The sequence below is a fragment of the Orycteropus afer genome, unplaced genomic scaffold (genome assembly GCF_000298275.1).
Source record: "Orycteropus afer afer isolate SDZICR_OR568_19922 unplaced genomic scaffold, OryAfe1.0 scaffold00323, whole genome shotgun sequence".
Classification (NCBI taxonomy): domain Eukaryota; kingdom Metazoa; phylum Chordata; class Mammalia; order Tubulidentata; family Orycteropodidae; genus Orycteropus; species Orycteropus afer.
In genome coordinates this window covers 1930620-1952241 of record NW_006921910.1, presented here as the reverse complement: position 1 = coordinate 1952241, position 21622 = coordinate 1930620, and the positions used below count along the sequence as shown (strand labels likewise).

Here is a 21622-nt window from a genome sequence, read left to right as displayed (position 1 = left end):
ATCTTCCTTCCGAGGAGTGGCTGGTGGGTTTGAACCGCCAGCCTTCTGGTTAGCAGTCAAATGCCTTAGGCACTACACTACCAGAGCTCTCTGGTAGCAATTGTTCATAGTAGACTTTTATAATCCTTTTCATTTTTGTAAGGTCAGTAGTAATGTCTTCACTTTCATTTCTGATTTTAGTTATTTGTGTCTTCTCATTTTGTTTCAATATAACTAAAGTTTTGTATACTTTGTCAATCTTTTAAAAGAACCACCTTTTGGCATTTTAGAGACTTTACACTGGTTTTCTATTCTATATGTCATTTATCTGCCACTTATCTGTTAGTATATCTTTCTGTGGTGGCTTGTATGTTGCTATAATGCCAGAATCTATGCTACCAGTATTTCAAATAGCAGCTGCATCACCCATGGTGCACAGGTTTCAGTGTAGCTTCCAGACTAAGAGCATGAGGAAGGACATGACCAGGTCACATCTGAAAGAAGTGGCTACTGAAAACCTTATGAATAGCAGGGAAACACTGTCTAACATAGTGCCGTAAGATCAGCCCCTCAGGTTGGAAGGCAGGCACGCAAAACACAACTGGGGAAAACCTGCCTCTTCGAAGTAGAGTCAGTCATAAGGAAGTAGATGGAGTAAAGCTTTCAGAATGTTCATTTGCTGATGTGGCATGACTCAAAACAAGAAGAAACATCTACAAATATCCATTAATAATTGGAACATGGAATGTACAAAGTATGAACCTAGGAAAATTGGAAGTTGTAAAAAATGAAACGGAACACATAAAGATCAACAGCCTAGGCATTAGTGAGGTGAAATAGACTGGTATTGGCTATTTTAAATTGGACAACCACATGGTCTTCTGTGTGGGAATGATAAATTGAGGAGGAATGGCATTGCATTCATCACCAAAAAGAACATTTCAAGATCTATCCTGAAGTACAATGCTGTCACTGACAAGATAATTGGCAGAAACCTATAAGGAAGACTAGTTAATACTACTATTATTCAAATTTATGTGTCAACCATCAAAGGTAGCATAATGGCTAAGACACTTGCCTGCTAACCAGACGGCTGGTGGTTCAAACCCACCAGCCACTCCTTGGAAGGAAGGTTGGGCAATCCTACTTCTGTAGTAATACTGCCTCGGAAACCCAAGGAGGGGTCACTATGAGTCGGGTTTGACTTGACGGCACATAACAACAACAACAACAGCAACAACACGTCATTTATATTCACTTCAACTGTTATTATTTCCTTCTGTTTGGTAGTTTTGGACTTAGTTTGTTCTTGTTTTTCTAGTCCCTCAAGCGGTAGTTAGGTTATTGATTTGAGATCTTTCTTCATTTAATGTAGGCATTCACATCTATAAATTTCCCTCTGAGCCACGGACTTCATAGCATCCCATAAGTTTTGGCATGTTGTATTTTCTTTTGCCTCTAAGTAGTTTCTAATTGCGCTTGTGATTTATTCTTTGACCCATTTGTTGTTTAAGAGTTTGTTATTTAATTCTCACATATTTGTAAGTTTTCCTTCTCTTATTGATTTCTAGCTTCATTCATTGTTAGGAAAAGAAATTCTGAGTGATCCCAAAAACCAAAAAACCAAATGCACTGCCATCGAGTTGGATCTGATTCATCGTGACCCCTCCTTGGGTTTTTCCGAGGTGATATCACTAAGGAAGTAGATTGCCCAACCTTCCTTCTGAGGTGAATGATTCCAGTTTTCTTAAATTTCTAAAGACTTGTTTTAGGAACCGTCATATGGTCTATACTGAATAATGTTCCATGTGCACTGGAGAAGATGTATTCTTGAAGAACATGTATTCTGCTATCCTTGGATGGAGTGTTCTGTGTATGTCTGTTAGGTCTAATGGGTTTATAGCATTGTTTGAGCCCTCTATTGCCTTATTGATCTTATGCCTACATGTTTCTATCCATTATTAAAATGGTGCATCAAAGTTTATATCAATTATTATAGAACTGTCCATTTCTTCTTTCAATTCTGTGTTTGCATCATATATTTGTGGTTTTGCTGTTTGGTTCATATATGTTTATAACTGTTTTATCTCCTTTATGAATGGAACCTCTTATCATTATATAATATCCTTCTTTGTCTAATGTAGGGAGCCCTACTGGTGCAGTGGTTAAGCAGCTCAGCTGCTAACCAAAAGTTTGGCTGTTTGAACCCACCAGCTACTCCATGGGAGAAAGGTGTAGCTCTCTGCTTCTGTAAAGATTACAACTTTGTAGTTTTGTAATCCTGTAAAGATTAAACCCTTTGGGACAGTTTTACTCTGTCTTATAGAGTCATTATGAATTGGAATTGATTGGGCAATAATAGGTTTTCTACTGTAATAGTTTCTGACTGAAAGTCTATTTTGTCTGATACTAGTATAGCCATCCAACTCTCTTTTGGTTACTATTTGCTTGACACATCTTTTTCCATGCTTTTACCCTCAATCTATTCATATTTTGGGGTCTAAAGTGAGCCCCATTGTTTTGGTTCTCTACTGCCGTACCAACAGAAAATACCACAAATGGGTGGCTTTGACAAAGTGATTTACTCTCTTACAGTTTAGGAGGCTAGAAGTCTAAGTTCAAAGTGCCAGCTCTGGGGTCTAGGTGAAAGCCCCTCGACCTTAGGCTTCAGCTCCGTCTTTTGGTCCTGCTCCATTGGAGCTGGAGGTGTCTTTTCCCTCAGGCAGCTGCTGGCTGCTGAGGCTAACAAGCCCAAGGTTGACAAATAAAATGTCACAGTCCAAAATTATCAAGCCACATGGCAGGCCACTAATTCCAGTCCATTAACAGTCCCAGGATCGGCAGACAACATGGCAGCCTGATGAACAATGGCTTGGCTACAGGCAGGAGTCAAGCATGCCAAAAGCAAGAGACCTTCCTCAAAGCTGTTTCTTATATAAAGGAAGCAGACCACATCCCTAAAGCAGCTACTCGGCTGCTCCAATAGATTCCACTATGGAGTTGATTACCAGACTCATTATGCAGAATAACTATGTTCAGCTGCTCAGCCACTCAAAACCAGGTTCAGGCAAGGTGACAAACAACTACCACACTCAGGTGGCATACAGTTGGATCATGTTTTTGTTTTTCAATCTGTTCTGCCAATCTCTGCCTTTTGAGCAGAGTTTAACCAATCCACATTTAAAGTAATTACTGATAAGAAAGGACTTAGTTCTGTCATTTTGCTATTTGTTTTCCGTATGTCTTATACCTTCTTTGTCCTTCAATAAAGCATTTTTCTGTGGTTAGTTGATTTTTTTTTTTTTTTTTGTAGTGAATCATTTGATTCCCATCTCATTTCCCTTTGTGTAAAGTTTTTTAGATACCTCCCTTGTGATTACCGTGGGGATTATGTTTAACATCCTAAATTTATAACAATCAATTTTCACTTTAGTTTCAATAGCATACAAAAGCTGCTCCTATAAAGCTCCATTTTCCCTATCCATATTGCATCTTTATTACCTTGGGTGCCCAGTAACAATAATAATAATTATAGGTTTATAATTATTTTTATTCATCTGTCCAAATCATGTAGGAAATAAAAAAAGTTATACACCAAAAATGCAATACCGTTTTTTATATTTGCTCATGTAGTTACCTTTACCAGAGACCTTTATTTCTTCATACAGCTTCAAGCATATGTATAGTGCCCTTTCCTTTCAACCTGAAAGGCCTCCCTTTAATATTTCTGGTAGGGTAGGTAAACAATGCACTCAGCTTTTGTGTATCTGGAAATGTCTTACTTTTAGTCTCATTTTTGAAGGACAACTTTGCTGGATATAGAATTTGTGGTTTGTGTGTTCTCTTTCAGCACTTTAAATGTGTCATCCCAATGCCTTCTGGCCTCTGCAGTTTCTGAGCAGAAGTCATCTGTGACTGTTACTGAGGATCCCTTGTACATAGCAAATAGCTTCTCTCTTGCTGCTTTCAAGATCTTCTCTTTGTGCTTGTCTGTTGACAGTTTGATTATAACATGTCTTGTTATGGGAGTTTATTCTACTGGGAGTTCAACGAGCTTTCTGGATTTGTAGATTCCAAGTCTTTTATCAAATTTGGGAAGTTTTTGGCCTTTATTTCTTCCAGTATTCTTTCTGATCCTAGTTTCTTAGTGCTGCTGTAACAGAAATACAAGTGGGTGGTTTTGGTGAACAGAAATTTATTTTCTCACAGTTTAGAATGTAAGTCTGAATTCAGGGTGCTAGTTCTAAGGGAACAACTCTCTTTCTGTTGGCTGTGGAGGAACATCTTTGTCTCTTTCACCTTCTATTACTTGTTTCCTTGATAATCTTCATGTGGCATCTATATTCCTCCATTTGTCCTTGCTTGTTTCTGTCTCTAATGTACTCTTTTTAGATCTCAAAAGTGATTAGATTTAAGACACACCCTACATTGACATTGCCTCATAATCATAATAAAGGTAACTATATTCCAGATGGAATTACATCCACAGGTATAGGAGTTAGGATTCAAATACATATTTCAAAAGACACAATTCAATCCATAACAGCACCTTTCTCTCTCTCTCTTTCTCCTTCCAGGATTCCATTATGGATATGTTGGTCCACTTGACTATTTTCCACCCATTTCTTAGGCTCTGTTTACTTTTCTTCAATCTTTTTTTCTTTTTGCTTCTCTGACTGGATTATTTCAATTTTCCTATCTATAAATATGCTGATTCTTTGTCTGCTTGCTCAGATCTGCTGTTTAACTCCTCTAGCGAAATTTTTATTTCCATTATTGTAATTTTCAGCTCCATAATTTGGTTCATTTTTATTATTTCTATTTCTTTATTGATATTCTCATTTTAATCATACACCATTTTCCTGAATTCCTTTAGGTTTTTGAGCATATTTAATACAGATGTTTTAAAGTAATTATCTAGTTAAGTCCAACATCTAGGCCCAAACAAATTCCAAACATGTGGTTCTCTCTGCCTGAATAGCTAGTCCCCAGTTTTTCACATTGACTTCAGCCCAGAGGTAATTTCCTCAGTGAAGCCTTCCATAATCTGATGTAATACCCTCCTCCCTAGCTAGTCTATCCCACAGCCCTGTTTATTAACTTCATAGTACTCATCAAGTTCTTCAATGACTTTGTGTTTTATCTGTTTCACATGTTTATTATCTTTCTTCTGTCACTTTAATATGCCACATCATAGCACTTTATTGCTATGAAGACTCAGCTTTTTCTACCTGGGCCCCAGTGAATTTTCAGTGGCTAATGAAGTAAGTGGGAACTCTGGTGGTGTAGTGCCTAAGGCATTTCACTGCTAACCAGAAGGCTGGCATTTCAAACCCACTAGGCATGGAAGAAAGGTTGGGGAATCTACTTCTGTAGTGATACTGCCTTGGAAACCCAAGGAGGGGTCGTTAGGAGATGGATCTGACTCGACAGCAGTGAGTTTGGCTTTTTTGGTTAATATAATGAGTGTTCGTTCCATGCATAACAGGTATCAAATGATATTGAATAACTGAATGATTGCATGAATAATTCTTAGAAGAAAATGTCTCCCTTTTTGATGCCTTTTCCAATATCTTTAAGGTATTAATTTATGAGATTACAATGAATTTACTACATTACCAAAAAAAAAAAAAAAAAGAAAACCTCACTGCCATCAAGTCGATTAGACTCATAGTGACCCCTCCTTGGGTTTCTGAGGTGGTATCTCTACAGAAGTAGATTGCCCAACCTTCCTTCTGAGGAGTGGCTGGTGGGTTTGAACCACCAGGCTTTTGGTTAGCAGTCAAATGCCTTAGGCACTATGCCACCAGAGCTCAAATTTTATTCTCTCACATATTGTACTAGGCACCTTACAGGGGCTGAGGTTCAGAGAATAACAGAACCCAGACCCCGCCTCAAAGCACAACCATCATATTGTTCTACCATCTCTCTTTGTGTGTCATCCTCACCTTAGGACACTGGGGATGTGTTCTTCAAAGGAATGGGCTGGTATTATTCATCTTTGCATCTTGGCACCCAGGACAGAACCCAACTCCTCAGAAGACATGTATTGTATGAAGGAGGGCAGTAATGACCCTTGCGGTCTAATTTGTACAGAATGTACAGAGAAAAGGCATAGGAAACACTGACGTATGATTTTATTTTGCCCCTTAAATCTGAAGATGCTTGGGGAAATATATGTAACCTGTTACTATGAGGACAAGAAAAACAAAAATACAGGCCTAGTACTTAGAGCAGATGATGTGATATTAAATAATAACACAGAAAAAGTAGAAATATTTTACTACCATTCTTCTCTTATTGTTAAATAAAAAAGGTGGAAAAAAGATGGTTAAAAAATAACCGAGGAAAAAGTAACTCAAGTGCAAGAAAAGACAGGCACAGAAAGAGAAACTGGATTTGCTTTAAATGAGTTCTCAGAGGACACAACAGCTTTCTTCAAATGGTTATCTGGAGAATTGTGGAGTGAAAGAGAGATCAACTTTTTCATAGGTGGTTCCAGACAGTAAAAGCAGTAGTTACCAGGGAAGTTACTAGAAGGGGGAGTTAACTTGCAATGAGGCCAGTCCCTTGTCAACGAGAGGCTGCCCAGCAATACAAAGGGCTGCCTTGTCATGGAACCAGTCCAATCAGGAGTAATGTCTATGGTCCCAACCATGGATGACTTGACCATAGAGGACGTGACCACAAAGAACCCCAGAATATGCCTAAGGCCAAGTTTTTGAGATTCTCTTCTTCTCAAAATATCAACATACAGTGCATACTCTGAGCCCTTTTTCACTAAACACAGTTCTAGAGAACATTCTTTAATAACTTCTGAAGAGGAGAAAAGTATTAGAAGATTTAAAATCTAGTCATTGTTGCCACTGGTTGATATATAGCTTAGAAGAAGTTATATGACCTTAGTGAGTAGAAGGAAGGACTGACACTATTGGTATAAATCAAACAGGAGAGGATGGCTAGTAGCTGTGTGCTTATCAATCTGCTTCAGGATAAAATTATCAGGAATAAAATAAAATTTTGTCTTCTGGGACAAATTTAAGGCGAGGACAGGGGAATTACATGGATGAAGGTGTAAATCCAGAAAACAGGTCAGCTTAATGGGATGGCTATACTTATCCTGCACATATGATGTTGATATTACTCACACATAACTGCAGGAGTGGTCCCCTTATGAATGGTGAGCTCAGTACGTTACCCGCATGGCTTCCTGAATGTGGTCCTGTCGTATCAGTTCTGCTGAGCAGTCCATGTACCACTTCAAACAGCGGATGAGCTCCCTGGGAAAGAGTGCAGTTCCAGAAAGCCCACTTGAATCCCAAAGCAATGCAGCCTAAAATGTTTCTATTCTGTATTAGCCATATAGAAAATAATATTCCGCTGATGAGCTAGAATAGAGTGATGGTTTTATTATAGCTATGAAACCTTTATGTCATCTGAGACCAGATAACATCCCTGTCCCTGAAGAGTTGCCACATTCTGATCAGCAATTACAATCATCCTCCACAGCTTCCGACACACTTTTTTGCCTTTAATTCAATAGAGTTTGCTCAAAGACTTAGATTGGATGCATATTTTTGTTTTGTTTCAAATTGTTGTATCTATAGAACCTATAATAATGAGTAGTAAATAATAGGCTCTGAATAAAGATGTATAGTCCCCTGCTCCCCAATTTCCCCTTCTATCCTATTTCCTTAGGACCAAGTTACTTGAGTGGAATGGGGATAACTGGTCAGAAGGTCTTCATATTTACTTGGCAACAGAGCACAATGGTCAGGAATTCAGGCCCTAAACACAGCAGGATTTACATCTGAGACCTATCAGTTTCTTGTTCTGTGTCCATGGGTAAGTTATTTAATCTCTCTGTGCCTCACTGTCTTCATTTAAAATATGGAGGAAGTACTAGTACTATCCCAAAGTTATCATGAATACTAATGAGATGACACATGCAAAGCATGTAGCACAGTGTCCTTTCTCCAAAGTGACATCAAAGTATAAGAGTTTGATAGTATCACCACTTTTAGATTTTTACTTATATTTTTAAAAAGGAAGAAAATAGTGATGTTCTATTGGTTTAATATTTTTAGATAACCTGTGAATGTTTCCTATATTTTCTTATTACAGGTATCCCCTGCTTTTCAAAACTTCATTTTGTGCCACTTTGCTTTTATGAAAGACTACATTTAGTACCTGTTTTCACCAACTGAAAGAAATGTGAAGAGGATGTTTTCTTTTAAGAAAAAAGGCAAAAACGGAAACTAGCGTTCAGTGTTTATTATGCAGTGAGCCATTAAAGAGGCAGTGCTCACCCCAAGCAGCAAGATTGGGATTCCTACGCTCCTTCCCTGGGAACTACACTCAACATCTCAGCATCAAGCCACTATAGCTTTGAACTGTGTCTGTGAACACTATATGTTAGTGTTACTGTAGGTTTTATGTGTTATTTAGTATGAATTGATAGGTTATTTTTTGTGTTTGGGCATGCTCAAAAATTTTTCTCATATAAATGGTAATTGCTTCTTTGCTTTATACTACTTTGGTCTACAAAAGGTTTTATATTGGAATGCTCTACTTTCAGAGAGAGGGGGTAACTTTTTATCTCTTTTATGGACTATCCTTTTATTTTCTATACATTTATCTTTGGGTACTATATTTAGCTCTTCACATGTCTCTCAAAAATGTAAAGTTTATTTTCAGCAGCTTTGCCACCATTTCTTAGAAGAAGAACCATGGCAACTACGTAGTAAATTCTGGTTTGAAATGTCATTTAACTGGCTGGAGCTGATTTTTTTTTTTTTTTTAAAGCATATTATTTCTGTTCAAACACAAACCCTTGTGATAATGCTAAATACAACTTACTTGTATGCTAGGGCTCCAGCAAAGTGCTTCTGGATGTACGTGTCCATCACAGGTCGAAAGTGGAAATACTTGATGTCTCGGAGCAGGTTGATGATGAATACCTACAAGAGATAGAGGGCAAGACACCAGGGTTCACTGGAAGCTTCAGACCTATCCTCTGTAGGAAAGAGAAGATCTTGCTTTTTCAATGAGTGGTAAACTGTCAGTATTTCTCTAGTTTTTCCACAGTTAGTGAATGCAAGATTTCCATTCTGTGTCTGTATTTCAGTCTTATCTGTTTTCTTTCTACCACCACTCCTAACCCAGACCAAGAGCTCATGAGCCTATGCCTGTGTTACTCTGAATTTCTCTCTTCATAATAATGCTGAGTGGTATAATACACAGCAGGGAAGACAAAATAATACCTATGTAGGTGGCACAAACATTAAATTCCAACAATGTGGAAAAGAGAGAGAAAATAATTTCCTGTGATCCAAATAACTCCAAGAAAGCCTGAGCCGTTTAAAAATAGGGCTGGTCAGCCAAAGAAGTAAGGAATAAGGATAGCCAAAGCCCATTCCAACTCTCACCTGTTTCTCCCATCTATCAGGTAGTCTGGACTGTCTTGATTCTCCTCAAATACACAGACCTCTTTTGGGACTGAATATATCAAGCAAAATGCACTACACATTCCCTCAGTTCCATTCACATTAAGCTGAAAGTCTAGTTCCCAAATGATGCACAAAGGGATAGAGTGTGACCCCCACAAGTGAGTCTTTCCTTTTGCTTATGGTTATATTTTTACTTTATAAGTAGGGACCAGGAAATCATGAAATACTGGTGAGATTGAGTATCCAGGTTTGCAAAGCCAAGGTCCAGAGCCAACCACAGTGAATTCTTCAAGTATGAGTTTGTAGGGGTCTACCTGGTAGATTAGTTATGTTTCTCTGGGTGATACTCCCTTTCCCACTGAACACAGCTACACCTGGTGCTAACTCACGCTAATAAATTATTTCTCTTAGATTTTTTTGAAATGTCACAGGTATAATTAAGAAACAATGAAAGGTCAGGAAGGGTGAGTCTTACCAGAGATTGAAAAACCAGCAGGCCATACTTCTCTGTATTATCATCCAAAATCACGAAGAGTGTATCTAAAATGTCCTGCAGAAACTGAAACAGCATAAAAGAGGAGGGCTCAGGTCTCAGGATCCTGCACATATGGTCAAACTTCGATACAACAATGTATTTAGCTCCTAATAAATAAAGTGAGAATTCTGGGAAGATGTGGCATAAGCAGATTTAAGATCCTGACCCCTCCACAAGAACACCAAGAAAATCATCTAGAACTCCCTATCTTGCTCCGTAAGAACTCTGAAATGACTGGGTAAAACACTCTAGCAAGGAAATGCCAAGTGAAGAAAGACAAGGATAAATCATATGTTAGGAAAAGCTCGTCTTCTATTGTCTCCTCCCACAGCACTAGTTAATTCATGGCTCTCCTATGTGCTGGGAAGGGCTTCAGTGTCTGCCTCGAAAACAAATAGTACCAGTCTCCCAGGGGGATTGTTCAAGGTATCCCCACCCTCTTCCTGGTGCAGCAGACAACTGCAATGGCCCTGCAGCCACTTCCACATGATCAGCCAACACGTGGCTCTCCTGTGCATTGGTAAGGGTCCTGACCTATGGCTCTGAAATAAATCAAACAGATCTTGCTATCACACTGTTAAGGGAATATATTGTGACCAGTATAGAGAAAACCTGAAAACTGAAACTACAATGCAGAGGAGGAAGGAGTGGCAACGAAGGACACAAGCATTACTCTCACCTGAAAATGGTCTTTCAGTGTGCATTTTCCAAATAGAGTGAGGACTGCTAAAGAAGCCCTCATAGAGCAGGGCAGGAAGAGGTAACCCAGAGGCTAAAGGCTGTGCCACCGTGGGAGTGGGTTGATTAGTGAGTGTTTCTGGATCTGTCTGGGAGTTGCTGGAAAACTGAAACCTTGGTCTGGTCAAAATCTGAAGACTGTGTCCACTTAAGAGTTTCTTGTATGTAATCTAATGTCCTGGTTTCAACAAAAGAAATCACAAGGCATACAAAGAAGCCAGAAAGAATGGCCCATCCAAAAAACAAGATGAAGGCAGAGAAATAATATTTATAGAAATTTGAGTAATACACAGATTGAGAGAATAGAATACAACAATATTAAACAAGCTTAAAGAACTAAAGAAAATCAGGAAAATGTTTATGAATAAAGTGAGAATATAAATAAAGAGATAGACATTATAAAAATAATAAAAAATACTGGGATAGAAGGATACAATAATTAAAATGAAAAACTCATTGGAAGGATTAACAAAACAGTTTTGAGCTAACAGAACAAAGAATCAGTAGTCTAGAGGATTGTTATTGTTGTTGTTGTTATTTGCTATCGAGTCAGACCCGATTCATAGTGATCCCTCCTTGGGTTTCCAAGGTAGTATCACTATGGAAGTAGATTGCCCCAACTTCCTTTTGAGGAGTGGCTGGTGGGTTTTAACTGCCAGCCTTCTGGTTAGCAGTCAAGTGCCTTAGGCACTATGCTACTAGAGCTCCTGAACTAGAGGATAAAGCAATTTAAGTTATAGAGATGAAGGAGCAGTAAGAGCCTGATGAAAATGGAAGACACCAGCAAATAAACTAACATATGTATTGTCTGAATCCCAGGAGAGGAGAGAGAAAAAGGGACAGAAAGAATATTTAAAGGAACGATGAAGAAAACTTTCCAAATCTGACAAAGGCATGGATCTACAAATCTAGAAGCTCAACAAAACTCTAAACAGGATAGATCCAAAGAGATGCATACTGACACACATTATAATCAAGGTCTCAAAAACTAAAGATAGAGAATCCTGAAAGCAGCAAGAGAGAAGCAAACAGTCACATACAAAAGATCCCTAATAAGATTAAGTAAGTGCTGACTTCTAAGAAATATGAGAAACCAGAAGGTAGTGGAATTATATGTTTAAGGTACTGAAATAAAAGAACTGTCAACCAAGAATACCATATCCAGCAAAACTGTCCTTCAAGAATGAAGGTGAAATTAAGACATTCTCAGATAAACAAAAGCTGAGAGCATTCATAACCACTAGACCTGTCTTACAAGAAATGCTTAAGGGAGTCCTTCAGTTGGGAAGAAAAGGGCACTAGATGGCAACTTGAAGCCATACACACACACACACACACCCCTACCACCATTAAAGGTAATTGTCTGGGCAAGTATAAGGGCAAGTTTTAAGGTATCTTATTTATTTATTAACTTCTTTTTTTTCTTAATTGTGATATGGGTGAAAGTTTAGAGAGCAAATTCATTTTCCATTCAACAGTTCATACACATTTTGTAAAGTACTTATTTTGTTTGTTTTATAATTCTACTTGCTATATCTTCCATGTTTTATAATGACAAATATATAAAAATAAAAATAAATTTATGTTACAGGTCACTCAAAGTATAAAGATGTAAGAAAAAACAAAACAAAACTCACTGCTATTGAGTTGATTTAGATTCATAGTGACCCCTCCTTGAGTATCCAAGGCAATATCACTATGGAAGTAGATTGCCCAATCCTCCTTCTGAGAAGTGGCTGGTGGAACTGAACCACCAGCCTTCTGGTTAGCAGTCAAATGCCTTAGGCACTACGCCACCAGAGCTCCCAAATATGTAAGAGGTAATAACAACATCAATGGCAGGGAGAAGAAGGGTATAGGTGTAGAGTTTTTATATGTTACTGAAGTTGATATTAATTTAAACTAGATTGTCATAAATGTAAGATGTTAAACATAATCCTGATGGTAATCACCAAGAAAATATTTATAAATATACACACAAAGGAAAAGATAAAGGAATCAGAACTGTTCACTACAAGAAATCAATAAAACATAAAAGTTGGCAGTATTAGAGAAAATGTGGGACAAAGAAAGTTTAAGACACATAAAAAACATAATAAAATGGCAAAAGTAAATTTTTCCTTATCAGTAATTATTGTTGTTCTTGTTGTTATGTGCCGTCGAGTCGGTAATTATAGTGAATGTAAATGATCTAAACATGCCAATCAAAAAGCAGAGGTGTCAGAATGGATTTTAAGAATGATAAAACTATAGGCTGAATACAAAACACAAGTGTGAGGGCCAATGACACAAGCAAGTTGAAAGTAAAAGGATGAAAAAAAAATTGCATGCAAATAGCAGCCAAAAAAGATCTGGGGTAGTGATTTTAATATCAAAATATTAAAATGGCAGTTTTGCCAGATAAGGTATTCTTGATTGACAAAATAGGCTTTAAGTAAAAATCTCTTATAAGAGACAAAGAAGGACATTTTATAATGATACAAGGGTCACTTCATCAAGAAGCTATAACAATTCTAAATATACATGCACCTAACATCAGAGCTCCAAAATACATAAAGCAAACACTGACAAAATTGACAGGAGAAAAGATAGTTCTGTGTTAATAGTTTGAGACTTCATCACTTTTAGTAATGGACAGCATATCTAGAAAGATGACCAATAAAGAAACAGAAGACCTGAATTATACTATAAACCAACTAGACCCAACAGACATACATAGAATACTGCACTCAAACACAGCATCATAAATATTCTTCCCTAGTGCACATGGAACATTCTTGAGGATAGGCCACATGTTAGATAACAAAGGATGTCTCAGTAAATTTATAAACACTGAAATCATACAAAGTAGCTCCTATGACTATAATAGAGTGAAATTAGAAATTAAACACATAAGAAAAATTGGAAAATATACTAATGTGTGGAAATTAAACAACAAACTATTAAGGAAGATATCAAGAGAAAAATTAGAAAATACTTAAAATGAAATGAAAATGAATACACAATATATCAAACCTTATGAGATGCAACAGAGGCTGTGCTCAGAGGGAAATTTATAGTAGTAAGCACGTACATTTAAAAAGGAGAAAGATCTCAACTCAATAACCTAACTTTATAATTTGAACTAGAAAAAGAAGAGCAATCCAAGATCAAAAGTACCAGAAGGAAGGCAATAACAAAGACAAGAAAACCAAAACCAAACTCACTGCCATCAAGTCATTTCCAACTCATAGCAACTCCCATTGGGTTTCTGAAGCTGTAAATCTTTATGGAAGCAGATCGCCCATCTTCCTTCTGTGGAGCAGCTGGTGGGTTTGAACTGCTGACCTTGTGGTTAGCAGTCAAGTGCCTTATCCACTATGCCATCAGAGATAAGAGAAGAGATAAATGGCGAATAGAAAAATAATGGAGAAAATCAATGGAACCAGAAGTTGGTTTCTTGAAAAGATTAATAAAATTGACAAACCTTTAGTTAGATGGACAATTAAAAAAAAGAGATAAGATGCAGTTACTTAAAAAATAGACATGAAAAGAAGGACATTACAATGGGCCCTACAGAAATAAAAATGATCATAAAAAAATATAATACAAAATACTGTCTATCATAAATTAGATAACCTAGACAAAACACACAAATTTCTAAGGGCACATAAGTCTCCTATATTGGCTCAAAAAGAGATACAAGATCTCAACAAAACCACAGCACATGATGTGATTGAATCAGTAATAAAAAATTATCCCCTCAAAATAAAAGTTCCAGATGAGTTGACATCACTAAAGAATCCTACCAAACATTTATAGAAGAAGTGACCCCAATTTTTCTCAAACTTTTCCAAAAATAGAAGAGAGTATGCTTCCTAACTCCTTCTATGAAACCCGGCATCACCCTGGTACCAAAGCCAAGGACACCACAAGAAAACTGCAGACTAATATTCCTTATGAATACAGATGCAAAGGTTCTCAACAAAATACTAGTAAAGTGAATAAAAAATCATAAAAAAAAGATTATTCACCCTATCAAATGTGTATTTATCCCAGGAACTCAACGTGGTTCAACATTAGAAAATCGATCAATATAAACAAACATCACATTAACAGAACAAAGGAAAAGAACCACATGATCATCTCATTTGACACAGAGAAAGCATTTCCAGTATCTTTTCATGATAAAAACATTCACCAAGCTAGGAATAGAAAGGGAATTCTTCAATATGACAAAGCATGTATATGAAAAATGTACAGCTAAAATTATATAACCAATGGAGAAAGACTGAGGGCTTTTCCTTAATATCAGGAACAAGACAAGGATGCCTAGTCTTACCACTACTAGACAATATTGTTATGGAAGTCCAAGCAAGGGCAATTAGGCAATGAAAAGACATGAAAGGCATACAAACCAGGAACGAAGAAAACTATTTGTTTTCAGAGAAGGCATGAGCCTATTATATACAGAAAACCCCACAGAATCCATAAGAGGGGGGAGAGCTAATAAATGAAGTCAGCCAAGTGGCAGAATACAAGTTCAACACACAAAAATCCATTCATATTCTATTTATCAGCAGTGAGCATTCTGAAAAGGAAATTAAAGGATTAATTCCATTTATAACAGCATCTAATACCTAACTCTCCAATTTAACCAAGGAAGCGAAAAACTTGGAAACTATTACTGAAAAGTTATTAAACTATTACTGAAAGTTGTTAAAGAGAACCTAAATAAATGGAAAGACATTCCATTTCCTTAAACTGGAAGGCTTAATATTAAGATGGCAATAGTATCCAAAGCAATCTACAGATTCAATGCAATTCCTATCAAAATTCCAACAGCCTTCTCTGCAAAATGGAAAAGCTAATCCTCAAATTTATGTGGAACTGCAAGGGGCCCTGCAGTATGGTGAATTACTTCATATGGCCCCTCTAGCCATGGAGCTCTGACTCCTACAAAATGATTGGGTAGCACTATGCAAGCAGGTGTTTGTGGCACATCAAATGGATTGGATAGCCTGCTAATAATGCAAATAAGGTACATGCAACCTTTAAGGGGCTCTTGTTGTTGTTAGATGCCATTGAGTTGACTATGACTCATTGTGACCCTATGTACAACAGAATGAAACACTGCTTGGTCCTGTGCCAGCCTCATGATCCTTGCTATGCCCACCCCATCATTACAGACACTGTGTCATCCATCTCACTGAGGGTCTTCTCCTTTTTTGCTAACTCTTCATGTTACCAAGCATGATATCCATCTCCAGGGAATGGTCCCTTCTGACAACATGACCAAAGTAGGTGGGACAAAGTTGGGGCATTTTCGCTTCCAAGTAGCATTCCAGCTTCACTTCTTCCAAGACAGATTTGTTAGTTCTTCTGGCAGGCCATGGTACTTTCAGTATTCTTTGCCAACACTACAACTCAAAACCATCAACTCTTCTTAGATTTTCCTTATTCACTGTCCAGCTCTCACATGCATATAAGGCTACTGAAAATACCATGGCTTGGGTTATGTGCACCTTAGTCTTCAAAGAAACATCTTTGCTCTTCAGCACTTTAAAGATTTTTTTTTTTTTTTTTAAATTTGCCTAGTGTAGCTCTGGTAGCATAGTGGCTAAGGCACTTGACTGCTAACCAGAAGGCTGGCGGTTCAAACCCACCAGCCACTCCTCGGAAGAAAGATGGGGTAATCTACTTCTGTAGTGATACTGCCTTGGAAACCCAAGGAGGGGTCGCTATGAGTCGGGTCTGACTCGATGGCATATAACAACAACAACAAAAGTGCAATATGTCATCTGATTTCATGACTGCTGCTTCCATTAGCATCAATTGTGGAACCAAGTAATATAAAATCTTTGACAACTTCAATCTTTTCACCATTTATTGTGATGCTTCTTATAAACCCAAGTTGTGAGGATTTTCATTTTCTTAACATTGAGGTGTAATCCATACTGCATACTATAGTCTTTAATCTTCATCAGTAAATGTTTCAAGTCATCTTCACTTTCAGTAAGCAAGGTTGTGTTTCTGCATAGTGCAGGTTGTTAATGATTCTTCCTCCAATCTTGATGCCATGTTCTTCTTAATATAGTCCAGCTTCTTGGATTATTTGCTCAGCATACAGATTGAGTGAGTATGGTGAAAAGATACAACCGTGATGCATTCCCTTCTTGATTTTAAACCATGCAGTATCCCCTTGTTCTGTTTGAATGACAGCCTCCTGTTCTATATACAGGTTCTTCATGAGCACAATTAAGTGTAGTGGAATTCCCATTCTTCTCAATGTTATCCATAATTTGTTATGATTCACACAGTCAAATGCTTTTGTACAGTCAATAAAACACAAATAAACATATTTCTGGTATTCTTTGCTTTCAGCCAAAATCCATCTCCCATCAGCAATGATGTCCCTCATTCCATGTCCTTTTCTGAAGCCAGCTTGCATTTCTGAAAATTCCCTGTCAATATGCTGCTGCAACCATTTTTGAATTATCTTCAGCAAGATTTTACTTGTGTGTGATATTAATGATATTGTTTGATAATTTCCACATTCTGTTGGATCACCTTTCTTTGGAATCGGTACAAACATGGATCTCTTCAGTCAGGTAGCTGTCTTCCAAATTTCTTGGCATAGATGAATAAGCACCTCCAGACTAACACCCATTTGTTGAAACATCTCAATGGGTATTCTTTCAACTCTTGGAGCCTTCAATGCAGCTTCAACTTCTTCCTTCAATGCTATTGGTTCTTGATTATATGCCACCTCCTGAAATAGATGAACATCGACCAATTCTTTTGGGTACAGTGACTCTGTGTATTCCTTCTATTTTCTTTTGATTCTTCCTGCATTTTCAGTATTTTGCCCATAGAACCCTTCAATATTGTAACTCGAGGCTTGAATTTTTTCTTCAGTCTTTTCAGCTTGAGAAATGATAAGCATGTGTTCCCTTTTTGTTTTCTAACTCTAGGTCTTTGGACATTTCATCATAAAAACTGACTGTCTTCTCAAGCTGCTCTTTGAAATCTTCTGTTCAGTTTTTTTATCTTGCCCTTTCTTCCATTTGCTTTAGCTACTCTCCACTCAAAAGCAAGTTTCAGAGTCTCTTCTGACACCCATTTTGGTCTTTTCTTCCTTTCCTGTCTTTTTAGTGACTTTTTGCTTTCCTCATGTATGGTATTCTTTATGTCATCCCACAGTTTGTCAGGTTTTCAGTCACTGGTGTTCAATGCACCAAATCTATTCTTCAGATAGTCTCTAAATCCAAGTGGGATGTAATCAAGGTCATATTTTGGCTCTTGTGCAATTACTTTAATTGTCTTCACCTTCAACTTGAACTTGCATATGAGCAATTGATGGTTTGTTCCACAGTCAGCTCCAGGTCTTGTTTTGGCTGAAGATACCGAGCTTCTCCATCACCTCTTTCCACAGATGTGGTCAGTCTGATTCCTGTATATTCCATCTGGTGAAGTCTATGTGTACAGCTGCCATTTATGTTGTTGAAAGAAGGTATTTGCAATGAGTAAGTCATTGGTCTCACAAAATTATATCGTGCAATCTCTGGCATCATTTATATCACCAAGGCCATATTTTCAACTACTGGTTATTATTCTTTGTTTCCAACTTTTGCATTCCAATCAATAGTAATAAGCAATACATCTTGATTGCATGTTTGGTCAATTTCAGACTGAAGAAGTTGGTTACAATCGTTAATTTCCTTGTCTTTGGCTTTGGTGGTTGGTGTGTAAATTTGAGTAATAGTAGTATTAACTGGTCTTCCTTGTAGGCAGATGGGTATTATCCTATCACTGACAGAACTGTACTACAGGATAGATCCTGAAACATTCTTTGTGATGATGAATGCCACGCCACGCCTATTCAATTTGTCATTCCTGGTATAGTAAATCATGTGGTTGTCTGATTCAAAATGGCCAAAACCAGTCTATTTGCAAGTCACTAATGCCTAGGATATCGATCTTTATGCATTCCATTTCATTTTTGACAACTTCCAATTTTCCTAGATTTATACTTCATACATTCCACGTTCTGATTATTAATGGATGTTCTCAACTGTTTCTTCCCATTTTGAGTAATGCCACATCAGCAAGTGGAGGTACTGAAAGCTTTATTCCATCCACATCACTAAGGTCAACTCTATTTTGATGAGGCAGCTCTTCCCCAGTCATATTTTGAGTACATTCTGACCTGAGGGGCTCATCTTCTGGCACTGTATCAGTCAATATTTCAGGGCTATTCACAGAGTTTTCCAGTAATATATGAGACAGTGTTTTACTGCTATTCATAAGGTTTTCACCAGCCAATACTTTGAGTAGAGGATAGTCCCTTCCTTCTTCTGAGTCTGCCTGGAAGCTCTGCTGAAACCTGTCCACCACGGGTGACCCTGCTACTATCTGAAATACCAGTGGCATAGCTTCAGCCTCACAATAACATGCAAGCCACCACAGTACGACAAACTGACAGATAAGTGGAGGCTTATAGGGGTGATTTTCCCAGGATATCCATACATGTATTGGAAGCAGACCACACCCCTGAGGAAACTCCTTTAGGCCACTCATAGCACATCTCATCATGGAAGTGCATGATGGCACAGTGGACTTTCAGGCCCATGGAGTGTAGCAGTTAAGGTGTGTATCAACTTGGTGGACCATGATTATAAGTGATTTAAGCAGTTATGATGTAGTCAGCCCCATGATGAGATCTGATATAATGTAATCATTTCCATGGTGAAATGTGCTATGAGCAGCTTGAAGGAGTTTCATCAGAGATATGGCCTGCTTTCAGGATATATATGAATATTCTGGGAAAATACTCTGGCTTTTCTGCTGGATCTTGATCCTGCATCTAGATAATCTTCATGTCCTAGACCTGAACACAGTGGCCTACCATATTGACTGCCAATCTTGGGATTGTTGCCCTCACAGCCTGTGAACCAGCAATCTGCCATTTTACCTGCCAATTCATAATCATTCGAAGCCAACAGCCTGCTATACTGCCTGCCAATCTTGAATTCATCAGTCCTTGCAACTAACTGAATGATTCAGGTGAACCCTCCAGCTTGACATTTGATTCATGGACTTTGGACTTGCCAGCCCCTACAACTGCATGAGCCATTTCCTTGAGATAATTCTCTCTCTCTCTCTCTCTCTATATATATATATATATATTTATGTACACATAAGCTTCACTGGTTTTGTTTCTCTAAAGAACCCAGCCTAGGACATGGAGCAAGGAGAATATGATGGGCATGCTGACCTGTGGAGTGAGAGAGTGGAGTGTCATTTGACAGGAGGTTTCCTGGTGAAGTATGGTGTCCCTGGGCTCTTACTTATCAGCAGAACTGAAGAGTTTTGTTACACTTACCTGTGTAGGGAAGAGGCCAGGCCAAGGGCTGATGGCCAAGAGCCAAGAGAGGCCTGCCTTCAGGCACAGCTGAGGAAAAGCTGTCCTGATAGAAGAACTATATCCTGAGTTGCTTCTGTTACTTCCAAGTTGATCCTGATATTAACTGCAGCCTGTTACTTCCCTAATAAAATCTGTAACTGTGAGTATGGTCTGTGAGTTCTGTGTGGCCACTGCAACAATTATCAAATCCAGCAGAGAAGTAGTGAGTGCAGTGCAAATGCTGGCTGGTGTCAGAATCAGCAAAATGGTTGGAGGGTAGAAGTATTTCTGACCTCCTTCTCACAGGAATCAGCTTTGGGCTGATGATGATCTTGATTCTCTTTCTTCCCCTCATGAAGTTAGATGAGGAGGTATGCTGCCATGCTGCCATTTTCACAGTCCCTAAAGAGCCAAAGTAATCTTGAAAAAGAAAAATAAACCAGGATGATGTTTTGGTTACCTAGTGCTACTCTGACAAGAATATACCACAAATGGAATGGCTTTAATAACAGGAAGCTTATTCTCTTACAGTTTGGAGGCCAAGTTCAAAGAGCCAGGCTCTAGGGGCTGGGTGAAAGCCCCTCAACCTTGGGCTTCAGCTCTGCCTCCTGCTCCTGGCCCACTGAACCTGGAAGCTTTTCTTCTCTCAGACAGCTGCTGGCTGCTGAAGCTGACAAACCCAAGGTCAACAAGTGAAAAGGCACAGTCTCAATGTTACCAAACAACATGGTAGGCCATTGATTCAAGTCCACTGAAAGTCCCAAAATCAGCAGAGTATGGCAGGCTGTTGAAAAATGGCATGGCTACATGCAAGGTTCAAGTGTGCCATAAGCTAGAGACCATTCCCAAAGCTGCTTCTTACATACAGGAAGCAGACCACATCCCTAAAGTAGCTACTCAACTGCTTGTGGTAGATCCCACCATGGAGTTGATTGCCAGTCTCATCATGGGGAATAACTATCACCAGCTGCCCATCCACTCAACCAGGCCCATCCAAGTTGACACACAACTGTAACTAACAGAGATAACTTGCACTCCTCAAGCTCAAAGCATACTATAAAGCTACAGTAATCAAAATACTGTGGCATTTGTATAATGACAGATATATATAGTTGAATGGTATAGAACTAAGAGTCCAGAAACAAATCTGTACATCTATGGTGAACTGATTTTCAACAAGGTGCTAAGTCCATTCAATGGAGAAAGAATAGTCTCTTTAATAAATGGTGCAAGGACAACTGGATTTCCACATGTGAAAGAATGTAACTGGACCTATACCTCACACCATATAGAAAAATTAACTCAAAATAGATCCAGGACTTAAACTAACAAATGAAACCATAAACTGTTAGAAGGAAATATAGAGTAATCTTTTGGTTTAGATATGATACCAAAAGCATGAACATAAACAAACAAATAAATAAATGGACAAATATGACTTCATCAAAATTAAAAACTTCTGTTCATCAGAATAGAACTTTATGAACAAAGTCAAGAGACAACTCACTGATTAGAGAAATTATTTGGCAACCATGT

General features: G+C 38.1%; 1 protein-coding gene across 1 annotated transcript in view; it reads right to left on the bottom strand.

The window, feature by feature from the left end:
• Positions 1-21622, bottom strand: part of DOCK3 (dedicator of cytokinesis 3) — a 738119-nt gene that overhangs the window by 111835 nt on the left and 604662 nt on the right. Inside the window, exons 20-22 of the mRNA XM_007952017.2 lie at positions 9904-9987; positions 8839-8939; positions 7178-7259 (exon numbers count right to left, since the gene is read on the bottom strand). Coding sequence (XP_007950208.2) covers positions 7178-7259; positions 8839-8939; positions 9904-9987 — 267 coding nt within the window. The remainder of the gene's footprint in view (positions 1-7177; positions 7260-8838; positions 8940-9903; positions 9988-21622) is intronic.